The sequence below is a fragment of the Lissotriton helveticus genome, chromosome 5_1, assembly GCF_964261635.1.
Source record: "Lissotriton helveticus chromosome 5_1, aLisHel1.1, whole genome shotgun sequence".
Taxonomy (NCBI): domain Eukaryota; kingdom Metazoa; phylum Chordata; class Amphibia; order Caudata; family Salamandridae; genus Lissotriton; species Lissotriton helveticus.
The window spans coordinates 493,351,629-493,377,063 of NC_136065.1; the positions used below are offsets into that span (position 1 = coordinate 493,351,629).

At 43.8% G+C, this 25,435-nt stretch overlaps 1 protein-coding gene and 1 long non-coding RNA gene across 2 annotated transcripts in view; one reads left to right on the plus strand and one right to left on the minus strand.

The window, feature by feature from the left end:
* The window catches only part of LOC144754691 (uncharacterized), a 220,140-nt gene that overhangs the window by 134,421 nt on the left and 60,284 nt on the right, over positions 1-25,435 (plus strand). The gene's annotated exons all lie outside the window — the stretch shown is intronic.
* Positions 1-25,435, minus strand: part of CFAP107 (cilia and flagella associated protein 107) — a 250,428-nt gene that overhangs the window by 61,791 nt on the left and 163,202 nt on the right. The window contains exon 2 of the mRNA XM_078642813.1: positions 20,219-20,332. Within this exon, the coding sequence (XP_078498939.1) occupies positions 20,219-20,332 (114 nt within the window). The remainder of the gene's footprint in view (positions 1-20,218; positions 20,333-25,435) is intronic.

The following is a 25,435-nucleotide window of genomic DNA, read 5'->3' on the forward strand; positions in this document are numbered from 1 at the left end:
AGCTGAACAGAAATTCAGTAATACAGAAAAAATCATTCGTGCAGTTCAAACCGCAATAGCTAGAGAAAAAGACATAGCTGACGGTAGACATATCACAGTCAGAACAGCAGAATCAGCCTTTGAGGCATTAACAACACCGTGTAATTTACCAACAACAACATTGAATCCGGAATGGATACAATGGGTGAATTCAATCACAACGGACAAAGTATACTACTACTTTGATCCAGAACTAGAAGAATTAAAAAATCTAAAATATGAAAAGATGTATCCTCTGCCAATCGACATTCTGCCTCTACGACATTACGCCTGTGTAATCTATACAGACGGACATGCTCAACCCTCCGTTTGGGGAGAACAAGCATACAACCCCACATGTGAGATTACAAAAGAAGTGTGGCGGGGAGGTAAACTAAGACCTCTATTAACAAAATCACACTCAGTAGAAACAAATTCAGAACTACAAACTGAAATAATAGCTTTGAAAATGGCGCTAGATAATGCGGATCGCGAATTCCCGACACTTATAGTGTCAGATTCATATTACTGCGTCAAAGCATATAACAAGGATTTGCAGACATGGATTCAGAACGGTTACAAAGATGACACAGATGCACCAATAAAGCAGAAACTGCTCTGGGAACAAGTAGCTCTTTTGAAAAAATAACTACCAAAGACTCACGTGACACACTCACTGAGTCATCAGCGTGATGGCGTTCACGTTGTGGGGAATTCATTGGCTGAAGCAGCCGCAGCGGCAGCCACTAAACCGGCTCCCGTAGATCGAAAAAAGCGTACATTAAAATACATTGACGGTGAAACATTGCTGGCGGTGAAAACGTCATCAAACGGCGACTGCTCAGCACTACCGATCAACTATCCACTCAATTATACATACATAATCGATGCAAACTCCGTCCCTTTTGCTCGAATCCCTGGAGTGGGGGATAGAGTGATTCCAAACATGGACAGGAGAAACTTGTTAATCGCAGACGCACACATGGGCGAGGGTCTCAGACACCTTAAATTAAAAGATTCTCTGGAAGAATTACAATCACGGTACTGGTGGCCAGGCATGAGCCTGCACTACACCATGTTTGTAAAAAACTGCCCAAACTGCAACAGAGATCGCAGTGGGGAGAGAAGCAGTTTAATACCTCGTCGTATCAAGGCAGATAATATTACCAACAAAAAGAATGGCTTGCGATTAACATATACAGGCTAGTTTCCACTTATAATGTAGATCACCAGCACTCGGCTGACGTCCGGACTATTAAACAAGATTTGCGAGTCTAAATGGCATATACGCTAAGAGCATGCTACGTTCGACCACTGTTTTCACTCAAGCCCACCAGCCTGGGGGGAAACATGGCCGAATGAGCACAGTCCAGCGGGAATCTTCTCACTTCCTTCCTGAGGATACGGGATGGTGTAAAGAAAAAACCAAGGCAGAAAGCAATCTATAATGGAAAGGATATTAGGTTCGGGAGCTGGGTGGGTCAAACATCTAATAAGTGTCCAACGTAGTCTAAATAACTTGCCAAGAAATTCTCTGAAGGGATTCAGTCCGTACGAATTATTATTTGGAACTAGGATGTTGATCTCTGACCTTGATAGTCAGACTTCAGTGGTTAAAGAAAAAAGCTTTGATGTCAAAGACCGTTTGGCTATTTTGCAGGACTTAAACAAAACAAGAAAAGACCTGAGCAACATACAGTTGAAACAACAGCCAACGACCACTGAAGAATCACCACCTGTCCCAGCAAGACCTGTCTGGATTCCAAAAGTCGGGGATCTAGTCAGGGAAAAGATCGCGGTAAAGAAGGAATTTGGGCCTTCCTACAGAAAAGCAGTTCCTGTCTTGTCTGTCAACGGGACAAGATCAGTTGTACTACCGCCACTTGCTGGTAAAAAGGAGAACCGAGTTGTATCCATCGACCTGGTAAAACCACAACATGTGGCCGATAACAAACAGTAGGCCAAGTGGACTCCCAATAAGTAGCAGAACACCAAGGTTTGCTACCAGCACAGAGGTCCTAACAAAAAGGCTCATCACATTCGAAACGCCTAAAGAAGAACAAGAAGGACTATGCAACAATGCAATAGAACTCAGACCTCTGAAAACCCAAATAAAGACATTTAGCAGAGACACACCAATCTATACTGAAGTACCAAGTGAAAATGCAAAAAACAGAAATCCTGAACCAATTGGAACAATTGACAGAACTGCATCCGGTTACTTCATCAACTTCGATGATTCCTCTGACGGCTTCAGTGAATCAAAGACACAGCCATCATCAAAATCCTTTAAAGACAAAGCTAAGGAACTTTTGAAACATCTGAAAGAAACATATCTGGTTTCTCCATGGATTGAATTTTGGGTGGGTTTTGGTGCATTTATCCTCGTACTTTGGCTCATCATGGTATTTACTTTGGGACGCTTCATTGAGGGAAAATATGCTAAAATGGACACAGCAAGTCAGAACATCAACTTGGACCTCAAACCACACACATCTTCACACGTCGAGAAAAGAGAACTTTCTTCAGCCAACTTCACAGCCAATCCTATACCTGGTGGGGTAGCCTGGGACAACACTGACTATGAAATTTATGGTCCGGTCGAGATCCTGAAATATCCACACCAAATCAAGATCTCCTTGAGTGACTTTGCAAAACCAAACTCATTTGCTGATGATTGGGACTTCGAAAGTATTAACAACATGATGTCTGACTTAGTAATGTCTGCTAAATTTACAAAACATGATTATTTGCAAGGTTCTACAAATTATGATAGTATGTATTGCTATAACCATTATGGTAACCATTTTTTACATAAATTTGCACAACCTAGAAATGTTTTAAGTTATAATCAATGGGAACATTGTGCTACACCTCCAAAAGGAAGCTCTAGAACCGTATATGACAAATATTCATATTTTTCAGGTTTTAACATAAGTAATGCTGAAACATTTTATTTGAAATTGTCAAACAAGACAGGGATGAAAACCATGATAACCAACACAAAATTGATATATTCAGATTCATTCTTTGAAAAAATGAATACATTTGGATTTGATTATTGGGACAAAAATGTTGATTTGAAAAGTGTTTGGGGTACAAAAGAATGGCAAGTACAGGGTATAGAAGCTTTGTTTAGAGCCTGCATGATCCCAGAACAAATGATATTTTTAAATGACACTTTTTAACAAACCACCTGTCTTGGCTTAGCCAAAATCAAAGATTTAATTAAACCGTCTATTCCAAAGCCAACAATGTTTAGCAATAGCTCTGATACAGATGAAGAGATAGACGTAAACCATATACTAAACCAAAACAGAACACATCCTGATTGGAAACAATGGTTGATCTGGCCCACAGATACAAATAACTGTCAAGATAGATTCCTGAATAAAACACAGGGTTTCAAAATGACCAGGCCAGACCCTAGATATCCCCAAAGACATCACCCAGGGATAATAACAACCTACAGTGTGGGCAAATTATGCCTTCAATGGCTACAAACTTCCACACTGCCTGAAATTAAGCAACACCTAACTTTACTTACTGATGGTGCTGACTTGCGTGATTTCATAATGGGACCACGCAAACAGCGTCAAAAGCGTTTCATAGCAGCCTCTGTATATGCAGCATACAATGAGGCCTGGAAGGTTACTCAAATTGAGACAGCAGAAAGAATACGGGAAATTGACCGTATTAATTTGGAAAAATCACTATCTGTAGTGGACAATGGGTTAATGACTCTGTCCTCCAGAATTTTTTCATTGGACAGCATTGTGTCTTCAGCAATCGATATATTATCGCAAGATTTACTGTTATTACAACATGGTCAGTCACAATTGCGTTCTATTGTACAGCTTGGCTGGACGTTACAAAATCTGCGTTCAGGCTATGTGCCTTGGCGTTTAATCAACACAACGTCACTATTCCAAATCTTTAACCTTACTGATAGACAAATCGGTATGGCGCAAAAGGGTGCTGATTATACAATCTTGAGCATTGAAAAACTAGAAAGATTACCAATGACAATGTCAGAACGACCTGTCAGTGAATGGATAATACACGGAATCATAAATATTCCAATCTCAACCTTCAGGTTTCAATACTGCCAAAAATATATACAGGCTGGCATGTACGAGAAATTGGGAAAGGGGTACCTTAAAACAAATTGGAACCTGCCCTATTCACATGCATGTGTCAGTAATAAAGGACAGAAAGTGTTTCTTAGTGGCAACAATTGTGCTATGTCACTAAGCGGCACGCTTCTGTGTAACGGTATTAGTTTGCACGGAGCCTGTGAAGGGAATTCATACAACCTTTCATGTCACCAGCAAGGCGCACCTGCAACTGAAATAGAACCATTCTTTCAAAGACTCTATAATGGGAGTTACATTCTTATTGTAGACCGCAGATGTTGTAGTCTTATGCCCGGGACTCCTTATCTAGTCACTACGACGGCGAAGGTCAAGTGCTGTGGACGTTCTTTATTCCCCAGCTCCTTTCCAGACAGGGAGGCAAGGGCATGGCCCAGTTTGAAAATTACTTCTATTCGAATAGATACTTTAAGCAGAATGAAAACAGTGCTTCTTCAGACGCCTACAAGGCTCACGTCATCAAAAGAAACGTATGATCTACAAGTCGCAAGGACGACTGCAGAGATACATACATTATTATCAACTAATTCCCCCGTACATTTCGCGGAAATCCTGAGCGAAATCTTAAATATTTCTGATACCAATGGGATCTCAGGGGTATTTAAGACAGTATTTTCGATGGCATTAACACCATTCAAAGCCATACTGGGTATTTTTCCAGATTTCGTCCATTCGATTTTTGGCGGACTTCCCCTGATCCTGGGACTAATTGCAGGAATCCTATTCTTAGTCCTTATTTTTCGTTATGGCAACCCATGTCACAGATCAAACTCTCGCGACAATGGAAGATACGATCCTAGCCATTGGATACCGGGACCGGATATCAAAAATCCTGGGACTCTCCCGGCTTAGAGACCTAAACATGACTTGGTTTCTATCATTTCGACCAATGTGGCAAAGGTGTGTTTTACCTGTACTAAGGTGTCTGCTATGCGGAGAAGAATGCGTGTTAGACACCTGTCTGACGCTACAATCGGATGCGCCAGTGGATGCAGATACACTGTTGGTTCCTACCAAGGTTCACGCTTTGTGCTGCCCTCAAAGGCTGCCAATCCTGATGACGGCATTCCTGGAATCTTCACCACTGCGATTGAAGAGTAGTGAAGTTCAAGATGAAAGCAGCATCGAACAGGTACGACCTTCTGTCAGCAATGCGAATCAGAATGTCAATGCAGACAATCATGCGCACGAATGCATGGTTACCCCTATTTCCGACTTAGTGGAACTTTCCCATGAAGCTGTTGACAGTTTTTTCGAAAGCCTGAATGATATGATGTTCTCTCCAGAACAGAAATAGAGACTTTTGAGCAAGCTCGCACACGGCGTTCCCTGAATTCGGCCTTCAACTTTAAAAATAAAGTCACATGAACAATTCTTCCCACCAGTTCACGGCCAACAATTTTTTAGCAGCCCCAAATTATTTTTCACAAATTTTTCGGGACACTTATCTTCTGCTTAAAGTAAGAAACTATTCCTAGAGAACTAAGATTTCTATTTTTAGATACTTTATAAACTTTAGTTGCCCGCTGGGATGTTCACAAATATTTTATTATGTGATGAAATGGTCTCGAACTTTCTTTCTGTATAGCTATATTAAGAGCCATTTCATGTGTATTTCTCATATACCAAATAAGCAATAATGTCTACAAATGCGTAGCATAGCTTAAGTGCATACAATATATATGACTGCAATTTTTCAGTATATTTGAAAATTTCAAAATGCATTTATGTATTTTGGGGTGGTAAGGTATACACTATACTCTATAGTATGTTGTACTATGTTATACTATGCATAGATTAGTAAATATGTCCATAGTTAGCGTGGAGTGGGTGTCATGTATTCCTATAGGTTCTGAATTAATCCCCCTATTCCTGACCCTATTCTGGTTAAACTAACTATCAAGTTAACTAACAGTCAGCCCATGAGGCAAGAAAAGCCCCCATGATGCAGATACCGTTATCTGACGCAGTCACACTACGGCACAGGAACGTGTTATCTGATTAGGTCATAACGCTTGAGATCTAATTAGACAAGCGACATTCCTCCAGCCCCTGATAAGGCATACGACGTTCTCATAACAAATCAAACCTATGACAACCTGGAAAATCCGTGCGGCCATTGTTTTGATTTCACAGAGAACTTCAGTAAAAGAATGTGCTAACGAGCAAGTCGTATGACATCTTTATTGACGTATCTATGTCCATCCTTACGTCAATCTCGGCACCTTTAAGGTATAAATATTGCCGATCTTGCCCTATGCAAAGACACGCGTGGTGACAAGACGGAGCAGCCACACTTGCCGAAGCCGAGAGCAGAAGCAGACCCCGCTGGCAGCAGCCCCGCCTTCCTGACGCGCTGAGAGACGCGCTGCTATCTCAAGCCGAGAGACCCAGCACCGGCGTTTCTGGGCAGCCCTCGCAGGCAGCCTGGAATATCGAGACCAGAGAAAGAGATACCATTCCTCATTCATCCTAACTTCCAGGTACAGAACTGAATAACCCCTCACAGAGAATTCTTTAGTTATTCACTTGGCAAAAACAAACTTAACTTAAACTGTAACTTTCTATTCCCGCCCACGCATTAGACTTAGGTCAGGTACACGGGGTAGGCGTATTTAGAAACACCAGTTGAGTACGTTTAGTCAAATGTATATGTGTATGTAAATATATTTTAATCATTTTAAACATCATATGGCTCAGAAACCATATCAATGTTTTTACAGTATTATTTTATACTATTGCTTTTAATGTATGCACTTTACTTAACTATAAGTATTGCAATAATATCGATCCATTTCTCATGTATGAGAAAAGAGACTGATCAATAAATAACACCTTTTTATTGAACACGCCCGTCTCTTCCTTTTCTCTACAATCTGATGAGACTAAGAATGCACGTACTGAATGAGTAAAATAATTGCCTTGTGCTCACACGACTCTCGAGATTGACTCTTGATTAGGGGAGAGCAAAGTTGTCATGTTCTATGGTTGTCAGAAACTAAATCCCTTCTTGTCTAATCAGGGAAGTTAATTCCTCCTTGAACATTCGAGAAAGTTTCTAGCGAACTCTGAGCTACGCTGGCAAACCCAAAAATTAAGTCTAGTATCGACAGTAGTAGACCTAGTTAACGTCTGGTCTAGGCCTTTACTGCTGTAGGTATTATTCCAATGCGCAGAGCCTATTCGGAAAATAGGAGCTACACTACAAGGGTAGTAGTAAACTGCACCCATTTCGCTACTTCATTGGGGCCTGTGCGCTCCATATAATGTTGTTTTGCCAGTCCAATCAAAAATTCACCCATTGCAGCCGAATACTTGATCTTTTTAAAATTTACGGTGTAGATGGACTCTTTAGGAGCCGTCGAACACTCGTAAATTGGTTTTGCAAGGTCCATAGTGACTTCCTGCGGACAATGATCACTATCTGTTTGGTTCCCTATCCGATAAGATATTGTGAATTGGAAGAGTGAAAGTGACATGAAGGTATAATCTAGCGTACTATTAGCTAATCTTGAGTGAAAAGTTGAAGCTGGCGGATTATCCCCTGCAAACCGGCCATTTAGTGCCCTGATGTTGAAGTTTTCTAGTGCTTCGAGTACCTTCTTTCCCAGTTTTGATTGATTGGCTGTTTGTAGCTTGCCTTGTTGTGGCAGGGCCCAGAATGTATTTTGTGCCATGGTACCCTCCTCCTGTGTTGTTCCCATAAGATTGAGGTTGAAGTCCCCAGTGAGTACTAAGTTCGCTGTTTTTTCCCCCGTGATGCACTCTTCTATATATGCATATAACTCCTCCGCTGCTTTTTTCTTTCCTTTGGGGTGAATATAAGCATTGACCAGGATGCAGTTATTAATTGTTTTTCCTTGTCCTGTTGTCAGAGTCAGGTTAACTGCAAGCGCAGCTGTCGCCGAGGGCCCGATTTCTTTAGCCATCACAAAGCTAGTTGTAGATACATATATTACCAAACCTCCTCTTAAGTGACCGTACTTGGCTAAGCTCTTTGCGCCGGAGAAAAAGCGTAGGTACCCCTGAAGGTGCGGGGGCTCGGCAAGCCAGGTTTCTTGTAGCGCAATTAGATCAAAGGATCGAATATAAGCTATGAAGTCCGAGTCAAGCATTTTGGATGCTTGGCCATTTATATTCCAGGAACATAAACGCAATTGATCCTGTGGGTGCTCCGTTGTTGTCCACTGCACTTGTCAATTGCTGTTTGTTATGGTTCTCACGAACCGTCTTTGTTCCTGCCACCCGTTAGAGGCTTGTCTACCATGTCGTTCCCTGAGAGTGAATTCAATGAGCCCATTTCCGCCAGTACAACTTGGCCCGACAGCACCCCTAAGAACCGATATTTTACTGCCTTCTGCATGCTCCCTCAGGTTCAGGCTTCTCTCAGAGCACAGTACGTCCGGGTATCGTGGCTTTGTAAAGGGCTTCAACGTGATGCCCCAGTTTTTAAAGGTCTCGGATTCCATAAGGATCTTTTGTGCCAGGTCTACCGAAGCCCAAATTGCCTTCGTCGCTTCTTTTCCTGTGCCTTCCGCAGCTATAAATTCAATAGACTTCAGGTCAGAGCTTGCCACAATAGTCAGTGAAGGGATGTGGGCCAATAATCGCAAGATGTTGCCTCTGTTAAGGATATCGTGACTTCCTTCGGAGGTAAAATCAGGGGTGAACCATATGGCATCCGAACCTTCCCCTTGGTTGGTTACCCCTCCAGATACACTGTCCGTATTTAGTGTTGCTGTCTGCTTTGTATTGCTTATTGTATTTACTGATGCCCGAAAGCCCTCTCGATTGTGCTCCCATGCTGAGCTTTGATCCCTTACACATTCAGTTAGATCAGAGGTTTCGCGGCGTGGAAACTGCTTATTTGAAGTCAGGGCTACAGGGGCAATTGTTGACATTGGCTGGTCCACTTGTAGATAAGTTGACACAGTTTCTTTAGTGATGGCTAATATTTGGTTTTCAGTGAGTCCCAGATCTTGTCTTCCTGTTTTTTCTCCCCTTGGACTTGTGAAAGCTTTTGGGCTTCCCATGGGTTTTGTGCTAGGCTGGATGTTGTACGTTAGCTGTTTCCGTGACCCAGGGTCGGCCTGTGAAGTGATGGACCCAGAATATTGGGGCACCGCAGCTTGATTGCTTAGTGGATCAGCTGCTATTTTCGATGAGCTTTTATTTGCTGGTTGGGCAATGTCTTCAGATGTGCCGCCTCTTTCATCGTATTCACGATTTGGTGGTATTTCTTCCACCAGGTTGGTCGTGCTTTGTTCTGCGGTCTTAGTTTGCCCAAAAAGTTGCCTAAAGCCTTCACGTTTAGAGCAGAGCTTATGTTTTCTCCCTTCGCGTTTTTTTCGCTCTCCTCTGTTTGGCATTTAATTTATGGTTTGTGTCCGCGTCGTCTCCAACTCCTGCTGATAGAGGCGTTATTGGCTCCATCCTATTCTCCCCTGTGTCCTGGGTTTTCTCTTCTGTCATTGGGTGATCATGGCCACCGGTCTTCGATATTTTATCATGCCGTTTGGCAGCAGTGTCCTTGCTGAGGGTGGCGTCAACCTCAGCCGCCCCTGTTTGTGCAGTAGGCACTTTGCCGGGTCCTTTTAATTTTGGGCAACCCAATACGTCGCTGCTGATCTTCTGACTATGTTCGGCAGATCGTTTGAGATGTCCGCATAAGTCCGACATTAGTGTTGGCAGGGTGGCCAGTTTGTCAATGATAGGGCCACATTCACACTCAATGCCATTTCTCCTTTTGGTATCCTCAAGTTGGGTAAGTTTACTCTGAAGAAGCGAATTTAACGTGCCCAGCTTCCCATCTATTGCAACTACAAATACGGCCAGCATGTCTAACAACTTTAATTGGGCGTCCATTTTCTCCGATTGATAGTGTGCTGCATCCACCAGGAGTTGTACTGTATTAAGGAGACTGGGCCATGCGCTTTCTTGCCTGGCCTGAGCTGGAGTTGCATCCTGGTTTCCATGACACTCTTTGAGCCCCGCTTCCTTGGACACATGAGGCACTTTGAGGGGTTGCGCTATTTCTGGCCCCTCCATACCTGCTATATCTGTCTGCAGATGGGCCATTCCACTTTTTGATGTCTCATTGGCCGTCCTACTTGTGCTCAGGTCTTTTGGGTAGGCCGCCATGAGTTCCTCCCACTCCTCTTTCCTTAGATAAGAAGAGATTTCGATCACCTCTGGAGTGCAATTCTTCTGGCTTACATCTTTATTTCGCGTCCCTTCTGACGCCTTGGGTACTAGTGTGGGTTCGTTGTTTGTTGTATCAAGGACTACTAATGAGGGTTCCGTCTCTAATGACTGTGCTGGTGGGGTTACTATTCCCTCTTTCCTCATGCCCTCCTCATTATTGCTTATGCCCTCGTGGCCTAGTTCATTACTCATGCTGACATTCTCGATGTTACTGTTGATGTTAGAGATATTCTTCTCCACTTTTGATGGCAGCATATCCATGGCTTCCTTTGGATGATGTATTTGTATTAAATTGGCATCCATGGTCAATTTCCGTCCTGCCGGGGTACCTGCCATCTCGAATTTTTGCCCCATTTTGATATTATTGCGCTGAGGTGTTGAAGTTTTTTGGGGTGGTGTTATAGATGTTATACTTTTGTCTCCTCTGCTGTGGCCGATGCTATTACTGTAGCTGTCTTCCAATCGGGGCCGCTTATCTCTGGGATGATGGTTTAAGCTTGATTGGAATGGTTCAAGAGGCGATTGAAGGCCTGATACTTTGTTAATCTTTGAGAATAAAACGTCCCCTGGATTCTTTAGAAAACAGAATTTTGTATAAATTTTAGGCTGAACCAGAGTTATGTTCATTTTATTTCCCCCTTCTTTCTTCGTCGTTTTTCTTGTTTGTTTGGTCGCGGCAATTTGGACCTGTGTTTGCTCCGTTAACTCACTTGAGACCATCAGGTCAATTGTTTCTGGTAGGGGGCTCTTCTCTATAGCTGTGGACACGTCTGTCTGAGCCTCAATCTCCCCCTTAGATGGCTTAGTCCTTTGTTTTCGCTTGTTTGCCCCGCCCTTAATCGCTTGGGCCCCTCGAATTTTGCCAGATCTCATGTTAGGCTGTTGGCCCTAGGTTGCAACCAACCGACAGACGGTGGAAGGTGGAAGGTGGAAGGTGGGGAGCTGGGGAAAGCTGGGGGAGCTTAGGGAAACTTAGGGTGCACACTGACCGTGATTTTGAATATGCTGCCTCAATGGCAGAAAACACTAGTCCTTTAGCACCCCCCCCCTGTGCACCCCACACCAGCACGCCAACACACCACTCACCGGTTTAGTCCTAGTGTATATCTGGTCCCTCCCGGGATTGGTCTAGTGCTACTGGTGCAGTCAGCAGCTTCACGGGCTGGTCCGTACAAATTTTGAACTGAAGCGGGAGGGTCAGTTGTCCGATATCCCTTTGCTCCCCTTTTGGTTTGATTGGTTGGTTGTCCCCCTCCACGTAGTATTTGCGTAGTAATGCTGTGCTATACTGTGGCTTGTTTTTCCGTTTTCGGTTGCAGTCGTGGTTGCCGCTGATAGCTTCCTTTATTAGCTGAAATCACCACGGCGTCACCACCTTCTCAGCTCCGCCCTGCCCAGCCCAGCCCTGCGCCGTGACCGCGATGGTAGCTGGAATCACCTGGGTAGCTGGAATCACCACGCACCACGCAGCTCACTCCCCCATGCTGAGCTGTGGCTGTGAGCTGTGGCTGGAAAACTTCAAATTGCGGAGTTTTGCAGGTCTTTCGTTTTTCGTTTTTCACGTCGGGTAATTTATTCCCGTTTGTTTACCGGTTGCCGGTTTGCCACCGTTGACTCCCGTTGGAGGCTGAGATCACCACGCTGCTCAGCCCTGTACCGTAACTGCTCCGCTCCGCTCTGCTCTCTCAGCGACAGTCTGGCCACACGCTCTGCTCTCTGCTCTGCTCTCTATCCAATCTCCAATGGGATGATCAGTGTCCAGTTGTGAAATTGCAAGTGACTATAATCAGTTGTAAGGAAACAAAGATTAGGCATACTTACAGACAACAGAAATGTGGAACTCATAGTATGGAAACAGAGCGTTCAGGTGAGTGGATCACCTTCTTTCATCTGAGTCTATGATTTAGTCTCCAGAAAAGACCTCAAAGGAGGATTGGATAAGCTTGTCTCTGAGAGACTTCCTTAGCGCCAAGAAACCTTTTCTGCATTGGACTGTGTTTCTCGCATAATCTTGTGAAATTGAGATTTCTGCTCCTTCCCAGGTCAGAAATTTGACCTTTCTCATGTGTTCCAAGATTAGCTCAGAAGGGTTGATGATGGAACGGTTTGAAGATGAGTGGTCTTGGGTGAGAGACATATTTTGGTTTAAAGGTAGGAATCCTGTGGGCCCGCTCCGCTGCTCCACCCCAAGTTCTGCATGAAGGTGATATTGGGCACTGATGAAAGGCCACAGTTCCAAGAAGGCAATCATGGAGGAAGCATTATCCTCTGCACCTTACGGGAACCAACAATTCTCATGTTGCTTCTCCTGCTGCAGCCCTCTAAGTCTGTAATCTTGTGTTTCAGTGAGGGTATCAAAGAGTCAGATTTCCGGAGTCTGATATTCAAATCTTTAAGATCTTTTCAAATTCCAACCACTTCCACTTGTAAAAGATTTGTTTTTGTACTTTGGGCAATGGTGTGAACCACATCAAATTTTTCAAGATAACATCAAAGGAGAATGAGTCATATGTTTGGTCTTTCGCCAGAGAATCTGGGATATGCACCTTTTGCCTAGTCCTTTTTAAGCATTTTGATTCTTTCTCTTTGGTAGGCTTAGGATCCGACTTCGTGATGGAGCCTGGAGAAAGCACTTGATCAGAGAAGTGAGGAAACACCAAAAGAATATGGATGCCTAGTCAGTGTAATAAGAACAGGAGTTACACCAGATATATAATACCATATAGAAAATTCTTGGATGCCATAACTACTATGGTTTTGTTCATGCAGATAGTATTATCCGGTACGATGAGCTGAATACACAAAGCACACATTAATCAAATCACCACCTTGCAAAAAATAGTTGTGTATGAAATGCGAAAGCCACTTGCAGAGCTGTTCCTTTTCAAACACCTGGTCATTGACAGGCAACCAAACATCAGCCATAAGGTAGCTCTGTATATAATAAGATATTTGACTGACTTAATTTCATGAAGAAAACTTCCATGGTGGGAGGATAATACTGCACTCAATTCATAAGATGATGAACAGGATGATCGTCGTCAATTACAGTGCCGATTAGGAAAGCTGTCACTGTCTGTCCGCGCCAAGCCCAGAAGCAGGTGTTTTAGGTCACTGTAGTGGGTGTGCACTCTTGGAGACCATTGGGGAGAGTGAAGCAGGTGACAGTGGTCTCCTTCTGTCTATGTGACCCTCCTGAGGCTGTGGCCCTCACCCAAAGCAGGAACTAGCCATCTGATGGGGAAGGCAGTGCACTCCTCCTGCCATTTGCAGAGCAGGTTCTTAAAGGCTTCGAGCATCGCAGTCTCTGGATGGATTCTGTGTAATTCACTCAAGCTCAGGCACAGAATATGCTCAGGTCATCAAAGGGAACACATAATAGGACCAAATGAGGAGAACCTAGCCCTGGGTGCCACTGCAGAAAGCTGGTAGTTGTGGAAGGAAACTGGGAGCTTAAGAGGGAGTCACTATGTTGCTCAACCTCCAAGCCATGGCCCGATTAATTTATTATCTTAATGTAACACATGGAGAACCATAAGGAGCACCAAAACACTGAAAAGAACAAATGTGGAAATAAGCTGAATTTCTTTCTATTACATGCAACAGAGAGGAAGTCATATGTTACTAGTACTAATACCCAGTTTAATGAAACTCAATTTAACAACCTTGAATGGATGGAGGGGTGAGTTGGTTGTGCCAAGTTTTGGTCTGGTTACCTGTGTATCAAAGCTGATGTTAGCAGAAAGCATTAATCCCAATACGCTGTTTTATCAGGTTGTTACTTGGGTTGCAGAAGCAAATTATTCTTCCAGAACTCAAGAAGTGACGAGGAGGCTTTGATGTGCTGTGGGAGATTGAGCTATGCTTTGTGGGAAAATTAGAAGGCGTGACCTCCTGCTCTGCTTTTGTGTACGCAGGGTGCATGTGCTTGTGAGAGTCTGGATGAGTGGAGGTGCCTGGAAGGTTAGTGGAGGTGTACGTGGCTGTTAAAGTAGGCGGGCCTATGCTGTGTACTGCTTTATTGGCATGTGTGAGGCTTTTAAACTGAGTGCCTTTGTGTATGGGGAGTCAGTGAAGTTCCTTGAAGTGTGGAGGGATTTGGGTGTGGTGTGGTAGGTTGAGGACAAGTCTTACTGCAATATTTTGGGTGGCCTGGAGCTTGTTTAGGAGCTCTTTGGTAATTCCCGTGTCAGAGTGTGTTGCCGTAGTCAAGTCTGCTAGTTATCAGGACAAGTATGACTGTTTTCCTGGTTTTCCCTAGTAGCCACTTGAAGAGTTTTTGCAACATCCTCATTTACTTGGAAGGCCATGTCAAGCTTGTCATCTAGGTTGATTCCTAAGTTTCTGGTGTGGCAGTAGGGGATTGGTGTGTAACCAAGGTCTGCCGACCGCCATGTGGAACCCAAATCAGACGTCTTCCTTCAGAAAATCACAACTTCAGTTTTGTCTGAGTTGAGCTTGTGGCAGTTGGATCTCATCCAGGTGGATGCCATGGTCAGGCATGTGACAAAGTTGGTTTTTGTCATGGAAATCTTGTCAGTGACAGAGAGTAACAGTTGGGTGTAGCCTGCATAGGAAAGAATGTTGTTGACATACGAACTGATGATGTAGCCAGTGGGGTCATGCAGATGTTAAACAAAGTTGGGCTGACAGATGATCCTTGGGGGATTCAACAGATAAGGCTCTTGCCTTCAGACATGTAGGGTGGCATGCTGAATTTTTGTGTTCTTCCTGTAAGGAGGAACAGATCCAGTTGAGAGCGGGTCCTTAAATGCCTATTTCATGTAGCATTCTTATCAGGGCGGAATCAAAGACTGTGTCTAAGGTCACTGAGTGGTCAATCAGGATGAGGGCCGCTGATTCTCCTTGATCGAGGCTCATCTTGATGTCGTTGGTTGCTGCAATGAGGGCAGTCTCTGCGCTGTGATTGGATCTGAAGACTAACTGAGTTGTGTCCAGGAGTTGGTCTATGTCGAGGTAGTGGGCAAGTGGTTTGTTGCTGGATTTCTCCAAAACCTTGGTTGGGTTAAGTAGTAGGGAGTTTGGGCAGTAGTTTACTTTATAAGTGGGGCCTGCCTACAGTTTCTTGGCAGTGCATTGAGCACTGCATGTTTCAAGGCCTTTGAGAACATTGCAGTGATGATGGAGGTGTTTAGTGGAGCACTTAATTGATCGGGGAGGTGTCCATTTTGCAGGTGTAGTGGGGGCAAAGGCCCGTTGGGGCCCTGTATTGGCTGGTTCCCATGGTGCTTCTGAGTTTTTTTGTGGGTAGTCTGTAAGCGAGGCTGCTGGGGTAGGGTTGAGGGTCGAAATTGTTATAGATAGTATGGAATTTGTAGCTGAATATTTCCCATAGGTGGTCCCATAGGTCTTGGGAGGGGGTGATGCTGTTGGTGGTGGAGGCTGGTGCGGTGAAGACTTCTACAATTTCAATGATCTCTTTACAGTTATTGCATTTGTTCTTCTTGGTTTCTCTGATATGCTGGTTGTAGCATTTCAGTGCCACTTTGAAGGTGTTCATTTCGGTTTCTTTGTGAGTTGTTCTCCATCTTCTTTCCAATTGTTAGCAGTATTGTTTGGTTGAATGGATTTCCTCTGTGTACTAACTTGCCTGCTTCTGGGTTCTCTTTTGGTTGTTGTGTTTACAGGATGTCAGGGAGTCAGCGCAGTCTGTGATCAACTTGTCAAGTTGTTTGATTATGCTGTTTATGTTTCCGGTGGGTTTGGGTTAGTTCGTGCGCAGGGTGTAGGACCACTTCGATTCCGGGATGCTGCTCTAGCTACGGGTGGCCAAGTTGGTGGTGGCAGGTTTTGTTTGGCTAGGGATGTTTTTTATCTGGAAGATGGCATGGTCAGTCCAGGTAAGAGGCATGGTTCTGGTGACTTTAATGCCATTGAAAGTGGCCAAGATGGGATTGAGGGTATGTCTGACGGAGTATGTGGAGTCAGTGAAGTGTTGTGTCAGTCTGAGGTTTCCTGAGCTTCCAAGCAGTGTGGTAGCGCTGGGGTTGCTCCAGTCTTCCAGGTGGAAGTTAAGGTCTCTTTGAAAGATGTAGGCTTAAGAGTCAAGGGTGAAAGGAACAATGAAATCTTCCATGTTGTAATGAAACTTGCTTGTAGTCCAAGCGAATGGTAGACAAGAGATGAACAGGGTGAAGGTTGTTGAGACTCGCAGTTCGAAATATAGGTACTCCATAACGAGGGTTGCATTCTCTGTGGTTGCAGTGCAGCTTATGGTTTCCATGAAATTGATTGCTATTCCTCCTCCTGGTTTGTGTTGGTGGTCTTGTTGTGCAACCTTGTATCCTGCTTGGATGGCTGTGGCAATGTCAGGTGCCAACTATTTGGTAAGCCACATTTCCATAAGGACGCAGGGGTCCAGATTTCTATAGCTTGCTTGCTGTGCGAGGGGGTGCTGAAGAGCATGCATGAAAGTTTGTCTTTAGGTGAGTGTTTGCTAGTGGGAGGTGTGCTGTGTGTACATTGGGGGTGTGTAGATAGACCTAGCGTAGTGGGTGGCTTCTTGCACGTGATACGGCAATGGGTGCAATCGATGGCTCTTTCTATGTTATGCAGTGTGGTGCAGCAGAGGGATAGGAGTCCTGGGTTGAGTGACTGGAGGTATGCTGTGAAGTACTGTTGGGGAGCAATTGGACCAGGGTTTTTGGCACTGGACGTGATCCAGGCATGGTCAGGCCCAGATAGGTTTGCCTTTGGTGAGCTAGCTGGCACTCACTCCGCGAATCTGTGCAGCGGTCACCATTAAATAGGTCATGGGAGGTGAAGGAGTGTGGAAAGGGTTGGTGGCACAGGAAGGAACAGGTAAGGAGCATGAAAGAGGGACACAGGAGGTGGGAAGCAGTAAAAAGAGCATAGGAATAAAACACCAAAGAGATTGCAAAATGGCACAGGAAAAGAGAGCAAAAGGGAAAAGAGCAAAAAAGAGGTAAAAGTCAAAGAAAAGCACAAAAGGCAAAAGAGAAAGAGGGGAAGGGCAAGAGCAAAAACTGAGAAAAAAGGCAAATGAATAAGAGGTAAAAAAAGCAAAAGAGAAAATAATGGAGGGATGTAGCATAATGGCCAGAGCTGTCAACATTGGAACTGGGGAACCCGGTTTGAGTCTCGGCATCAGCTGAACATCCAATGATTCTGGGCAAATCCCTTAGGGCCTATTACAAGCAGGGGGGTTGGGCCACCATGGAACCCCTGCTGTGGTCAGGGATTCGTGATTTCTGATGGTGTTGCAGCGGTCTTGAGGCTGCAATATGATTGACGGGGCACAGCGACCCCATCAAGTACATTGCAAGTTTCCTCTCCACAATGGTTTTCATGGCAGTGAGCCCCTCATGAAAACTGTGGCGGAGAGGACACAAAGGGGGTCCTACAGGACCCCCTTTCACCTCTGGGGCATGGGGTGCATGCGGGGGCACATAGTGTGCCCCCCTGTCTGCATGCACACCCAGTTCCTGCAGGGCATGGACAAGTCAATGCCATGCAGAAACTTGCTTTGGCATTCCCATTGCGGTACCTTTTTTATAGGCATCGCAGTGTGAACGCCAAAGGACCGCACGACAGAGACTTAAAAAGTCATACTCTGGCAGGCTGTTTCCTATAGATTTGGTCCTGGAATGGGGAGGCAGCGTGGCGGCCCTGCTCCATGATGCCCCACTCCAAGACCACCAAAGCCTTAATGAGGCCCTAAATCTCCCCATGCCTACAAAAATGAATATGTTCTGCTGTAATGTAACTGGTGCTCATATAAAATGCTCCAACACCTTTGACTCAAGTCTGCGCTTTATAAAACGGAAAAAAGGCACTAAGGGCATGAAAAGCAAGAGGCTAAACAAGCAAAGAGTGAAAATGCACAAAAGCCAAAATGAGCAACAGGTGGAAAGAGCAAAGAGTGAAAAGGCACAAAAGACAGAAGAGCGAGAGGGAGAGAAGCATGAGGCAGAAGGCACAGAGGCACAAGAGTGAAACAGTCAAAGTGAGAGAATGAGTGAGAGGGGGAGATGAGGCGGACCGGTTGGGGGACTGGTGACAGATGAGTCCAGGAAAGACAGAGAGGGCTGGGCATAGGCACCTGCTAAATCAACATTTCAGATCTGTGTTAACAATCTGTTAACACAAATCTGAAATGAATGGCTTGATCTGAATATTGTCCAAGAGTCGAACAGAGAGAGATATAGGGGCATAGTATCAAGAACGGGTGATACATTATCGCCGCTTTTATCGGCAGGAAACTGCCGATAAAGCGGCGATAATGTGCTTGTTAATATGCTCTATGAATTCCAATCGAAGCCCATGTTAGATGTCTTCACATCTAACATGGGCTTCGATTGGAATTCATAGAGCATATTATCAAGCACATTATCGTCGCTTTATCGGCAGTTTCCTGCCGGTAAAAGCAGCGATAATGTAACGCCCTTTCTTGATAATATGCCCCATAGTATAATGTGAGAAAGCTTAGTTCAACACTGGAAAGCCCTCTAGGCACGCTCTCCAGTGGCAGGCATGAGAGGGCAGGAAACAAATCATATCACAAATGTACAGAAAAACAGACAGCTAAACAAAGAGGCACAAACACACGTATAAATATTAACATGAACACATACATAAATGCATAGGCAAACTTTCTCAGAAATGAATAAAGACATAAAATGTCTCACAGTCTCGTTCACAAATTGATGCATACAGACAACATACAGCCACCCATATCAAAACTCATAAAGACACAATGAGAAATAAACATGCAAACTTACATTCATACATCTGATAGAGACATCTAGCTGCAGATTCCTTACCCTAAAATTTCCACAGCTGTCTGAGTCCGGAAGAATATTTGTGAAAAGTACTCATACACGCCAGTAGGTGGCATTGGTCGGCTCTGCGTGGCGGCAGCGTCTGTCCCGGAAGTGATGTCCATCTCACCTATATAGGTGGCAACATTGGTGTGCTGAGATACAGTTACTTTTCATGACTTTCCTCGCCAGAAGCACTGAGCCATGAAGTGCATTGACAATGGTGTGTCCAAACTAGGGCCCTGAAAGGGATCAGCCCTGACTCTAGACATCTGTCCACAGAGTGGAGAGGATGGGTAGATCTGTAAGGAATTTGCAGCTAGATATTGTCTCAACCAGATAAGACGTTACCGAAGGTAAGTAACTTGTTCACTAATACACAGACACACAACGTGTCCTGTATAAGCACAAGCATACATACAAACGACAAAGCATCCAGGGGGCACATAACACTCACACTTATATATGCATTCATAGACTGTAATACAAAACCACATATCTCACACACTGTCATATAACAATACGCACATACCAACACACAGAGGACTATGCCAACATTCTAAAATACAAAGTAGCACCTGTCATTTAAAAAAAAAAAGGATTTCTAATCGTGCAGGTCACAATAAAACACCCAAAACAATAAGCTTCTCCTATGTTAATTTAATCTGTACAATATTTAAAACAAAAAAAATATACTAGTCAGACATACCGGCTTTAGAAATGCTTATTAAAATGTTCTTAAAGGGAGACCCCTTAAAAAACATATGGAAGGTGGCGCTCTTCGGGAAGCCATAAAGTACCAACATTTTTAAAACGGTCAGTAAAACATTTGTGTTTTTAGCCACCTTTAGAAAAATTGGGCTTTAAAACGGACCATTTGGCTCCATGATTTTTCAAAATCTTCTCTGCTGCTGGTTAAAGGAGAATCCTTTCGAAACAGGTGGTTGGCACACTTTCTGCATTTAATTCCTCACTGAAATTCTTCCTATTTAAAATCTTTTTGTGAAATAAACAGTACAAGTAAAACACTATTCTAATTACCTCCAATCTCCTCTTGATCGTTCTTACTGTAATTGTATCTGGTTTGCTACAAGGAAACGGAATGAAGTCGATCTTTTGACAGCTCTTTGCAACTCCATAGTCTTTCCTCATAAACTGAAAAAATAACACATGGCTTTAAACATCAAAATGTTTCGTTTCTGCTGTGACAGAGGCTTCAATCTCTCAGATACACATTATTTAAACTGGTAATCTTAAAAGGTCAAATGTCAACTATACACATTAACACTAAAAAAAGAAACAAGTATGCCCGGCCTCGAAGTGGAACGAGAATCACATTATAGTTGTCTACATCGCAAGCCTATTCATACAGCAATCGGCAAACGACTGCAGTTCACAATACTCAGCACAAATGTTAGTGATTCTTCTGCTACAGCAGCTTTCTTCTCAGTGCTCAAGGGAGTTTCCTAACGCCTTTATAGGGTGGTGGGAAAGATTGGACCTCATTTAGAGTATGGATGTAACTGAAAAATCTGACTTTCTTAACCGCATGCGCGCTAGCGGTTTTCCCGCTGCGCGCTGCGATTTTAAAAATCCCGCGTTACGTGACGAGCTCAGCTCGTCATCCACGTAGCGCAGGTTACGCCCATGACGAGCTGAGCTTGTCATCCTCCCCGAAGGGGTTAAGGAAAATATTAAAAATGGAAAAAAAGTTTTACCATGGAGTAGTGTGGCTCACTGGTTAGAGGCCGCAGACCCGAGAGCAGAAGTCGGCCCAGGACCAGGGTTCGATTCCCGACGCGGCAGGGTCGTGGACCTTGGTCAGCGGACTCGATAATTCTCGCTCCGGTGCTTACTCTAATCAGGGATCACACTCGGCAACTCTGGGCATTAGCTTGCCTAATCTCCACAACGGCCCCACCAATTCCGGGGATGCCTGGCTCCACCTTGGGGACTCCCAGCAGGGACCATCCCACTGGGAAAGCCAGGACGTGTTCCCCAGAGTTATACAGCGCCGGGACGCCCCGTTGCTGGGGCAGCTGTGCGCTTTACAAGTATACTACACACACACACATTTACCATAAATCTGTGATCCGCCAAAGGTCCAGAACATGAGAACAGTAAAAATACTTCAGGAGTTCTGTTTCTTGTGAATCATTAAACTGTGACCAGCTTGGTAAGGCAGAATTTATCCTTCATTAGAACAGTGGAATTGAAGACAGTGGAGCAGTGAGAACCTATAAAAGCTGGTATAGGACCGCTGCTCTCAACATTACAATGTCCTAATCAACATCTTCTGCCTCTCTTTCTGCCCAGCCACTTCGAATATGTGGATTAGGCAGGTAAAAGTGAGAGACAGAGCCTGTGCATCAGGACACACAGCAAGCCCCCTCTTCCCTCCCCCTCTTGCTCACAGTATTATAAAATATTAAGTGCTGGGCTTCTGACCAGGAGGACACTGCAGCTTGCCCCACCCATCGCCCTTGTCATCACTGACACACAACTGCTAACCTTTCTTGCATGTAAATGCGACAGTTCAGATTACTCCTGCTCCCCAAAGCTCAAGGAATGGCTGGGGAGACAGGTATTAGCAATTTTAATGTATGATGTATTCCTAAAAAAACGTTGTTCTGCTCATCTCTAAATTAAATGAGCAGCGCCACCATGTGGTAGACTGTTCTAAGTATGGTGTTGACAATTAGGTGCCGGAAAGCACCGGCTCAAATTAAGCACTGGTATCACTGGAGCCTCAGAACGAGGGAGGTGTGTTGGGTTGTGTGTGGGTGTGTGTGTGTGTGCGCGTGTTTGTGTGTGTGCGTGTGTGTGTCTGTGTATCTGTCTGTCTGTCTGTCTAATGGCCAGATACACACAGTAAAAGCTGTGAAAGTGTCTGAAGTCTCAGAAGTGCTAGGGGTTGTAAACTCCCTAAGTCTCGCAGGAGGCTTTTGTATTTTCAATAAGAGCATTCTGCCATCAGAACAGCTTTATAGCATCCCTAGTAGGCTATATCGGCCATTAAAGGTCTGTAAGTCACTGAGGAGTTCCGTGACCATATTGAGGACTGAGGCCAAAGGCTGGTTTGCTTTATAAGGTCATGGAACTCTAAGAGGACTAGCAATATCCTTACAATGTATATCAGAGGGTACTTTATTTCTAATAACACATGGCCACACTGTCACCCTTGCCACAAAATAGTGCAATGCCTGGTGTGCTGCTCTTTTATGTGAAACAGATTGGATGCTTGTAAACATGAAGAATAAAAATTGAATCTCTAGTGCAAAATTAAACACATCATAAACCAGTTAAATATTTGTGGCAAAAAATACATTAGAATCAGTTAAATACAAGTACGATTTTTAAAACACTGTAGCTCGAATGTGTAGAAAAATCAAGACAGATTCTAGCTTTTCTAAAATAACCTGAAGGGTGGAAAAATAAAGATGTTAACATAAATATCTCTTTTCTGCTCATCACTGTTCGTCGAGAAAAATAGAACAGAAGAAGGAAAAGCGACGTTTTGTTTTTGAAACTGCATAAATGTAAGCGTGAAGAAAACTACGAGTCTCAGAACTCTTTCAGTAATGAAGCCCATCAGGGGGCGGCACCTATTAAAGGACTGGAAATGGAGGGCTCCTTTTCCATGCTAATCTGCCTTTGAACATTGCCATAAGCCCGTGAACAAGCAGCAAGGAGTTGTGAAACGCGTAGGGCTGGGTATTTAAATGAGCACCTTTTGATGTCCGGTTTTAAAGAATAAAGGAATGCTGCTTGAAGGTGCAGAATTCGCTGGTTCATTCAAGTTCATCGTCAAAGGTGGGATACCTTTAGTTGGGGCATATATATATATATATATATATATATATATATATATTTTTTTTTTTTTCTGAAGCGGACAGGCTCCTCCTGGGAAATCCGCCTGTTGTCCGTTGCCGCGTTAAAGTCGGTAGATACACCGGCGACAATAATTAACGCCGTAGTTTCCAAAATAACAGCGTGCTCTCAGTTGCAGTCAAACAGCAGAATTTTATCTTGATCAAGAGAGTTTACTCTCGAAATGCGTAACATTGGAAATAAAATTCTGCTGTCAGACTGTAACTGGAGCGTGCTGTTATTTTGGAAACTACACCATTATTTATATATATATATACATATATATATATATATATATATATATCTACTAGCTGTACCACGCGTTGCTGTGGCTCTGTCTGGTTAAATGGAAGAGAAAGAAAAGAGTAAGCGCACGTTTCTAATATGTTTAATTTCACAATGCTTGTGGGTATACAATATGTTTTTGGCCATAATAATATATGTAGACTATTGTCTATATGCGTAACTTGCATTTGTTGCGCATTAACCAAATTGATAGGGTCTGTTCGGGTTGCAAAGTGAACCAACTCCTCCCTCCACCCACTTCCCGGTCTGCCATCCTGACACCAACTGTCCATTCTAATACATGTAGACTATTGTCAATATGCATCCCTTGCATTTGTTGTGCATCAACCAAATCGAGCGGGTCTGTTCGGCCTTTCAATAAAAACATGCACGTTTTGGAATCAAACGTGTATAAATAAACATGCGCAAATGTTGCAAAGTGAACCAACTCCTCCCCACTCCCTCCACGCACTTCCTGGCCTGCCATCCTGACACCAACTGTCCATCCTAATATATGTAGACTATTATCTCTATGCGTCCTTTCTTAATGTTGCCAAGTGAACCAACTCCTCCCCCCTCCACCCACTTCCCGGTCTGATGCGCTAATGTTGCAAAGTGAACCAAGTCCTCCACCCACTTCCCAGTCTGCCATCCTGACACCAACTGTCCATCCTAATCTATTTAGACTATTGTCTCTATGCGTCCTTTCTTAATGTTGCAAAGTGAAGCAACTCCTCCCCCCTCCACCCACTTCCCGGTCTGATGCGCTAATGTTGCAAAGTGAACCAACTCCTCCCCCCTCCCTCCACCCACTTCCCGGTCTGCCATCCTGACACGAACTGTCCATCCTAATATATGTAGACTATCGTCTATATGCGTCCCTTGTATTTGTTGTGCAGCAACCAAACTCGATAGGGTCTGTTTGGGTTGCAAAGTGAACCAACTCCTCCCCCTCCCTCCACCCACTTCCCGGTCTGCCATCCTGACACCAACTGTTCATGCTAATACATGTAGACTATTGTCTATATGCGTCCCTTGTATTTGTTGCGCAGCAACCAAATCAATAGGGTCTGTTCGGCCTTTCAATTAAAAACACACGCATATTGGACACGCACAGATTCAAAACCAAGGTTGTGTATATATAAACACGCGCTAATGTTGCAAAGTGAACCAACTCCTCCCCCCCTCCCTCCACCCACTTCCCGGTCTGCCAGCCTGACACCAACTGTCCATCCTAATATATGTAGACTATTGGCTCTATGCGTCCTTTCTTAATGTTGCCAAGTGTATATATGTAGACTATTGTCTCTATGCGTCCTTTCTTAATGTTGCCAAGTGAACCAATTCCTCCCCCCTCCCTCCACCCACTTCCCGGTCTGCCATCCTGACACCAAGTGTCCACCCTTATATAGGTAGACTATTGTCTCTATGCGTCTATTGTACTTGTACAATCGATAGGGTCTGTTCGTATTTGACATGCTCGTATTCGAATCCAACATTGTGTATATATAAACACGCGCTTATTCTAATTCAATGTTGTGTCAAAATTTCAAATCAATCGGCGAAGAACTTTCGTAGATTTAAGATTTTTATCAAATGCACATTGACATTTTCTATGTGTCTGTTTGTGCTTTCGATTAAAAACACGCACGTATTCGACGCGCGTGTATTCGAATCCAACTTTGTGTATACAAAAACACTCTCGTATTCGAATGCAACGTTGTGTCAAAATTTCAAAGCAATTGGTGAAGAACTTTTGGAGATTTGAGATTTTTATCAAACGCACATTGACATTTTATGTGTCTGTTTGTGCTTTCTATTAAAAACAAGCGCGTATTCGACACGCACGTATTCGAATCCAACGTTGGGTATATAAAAACACTCTCGTATTCGAATGCAACATGGTATCAATATTTCAAAGCAATTGGTGAAGAACTTTCGGAGATTTGAGACTTTGAACAAACCAACAGTGACATGTTTATATACATATATATATATATATATATATATATATATATATATATATATATATATATATATATATATATGTGTCTGTGTGTGTGTGTGTGTGTATGTATGTGTATATATATATATATATATATA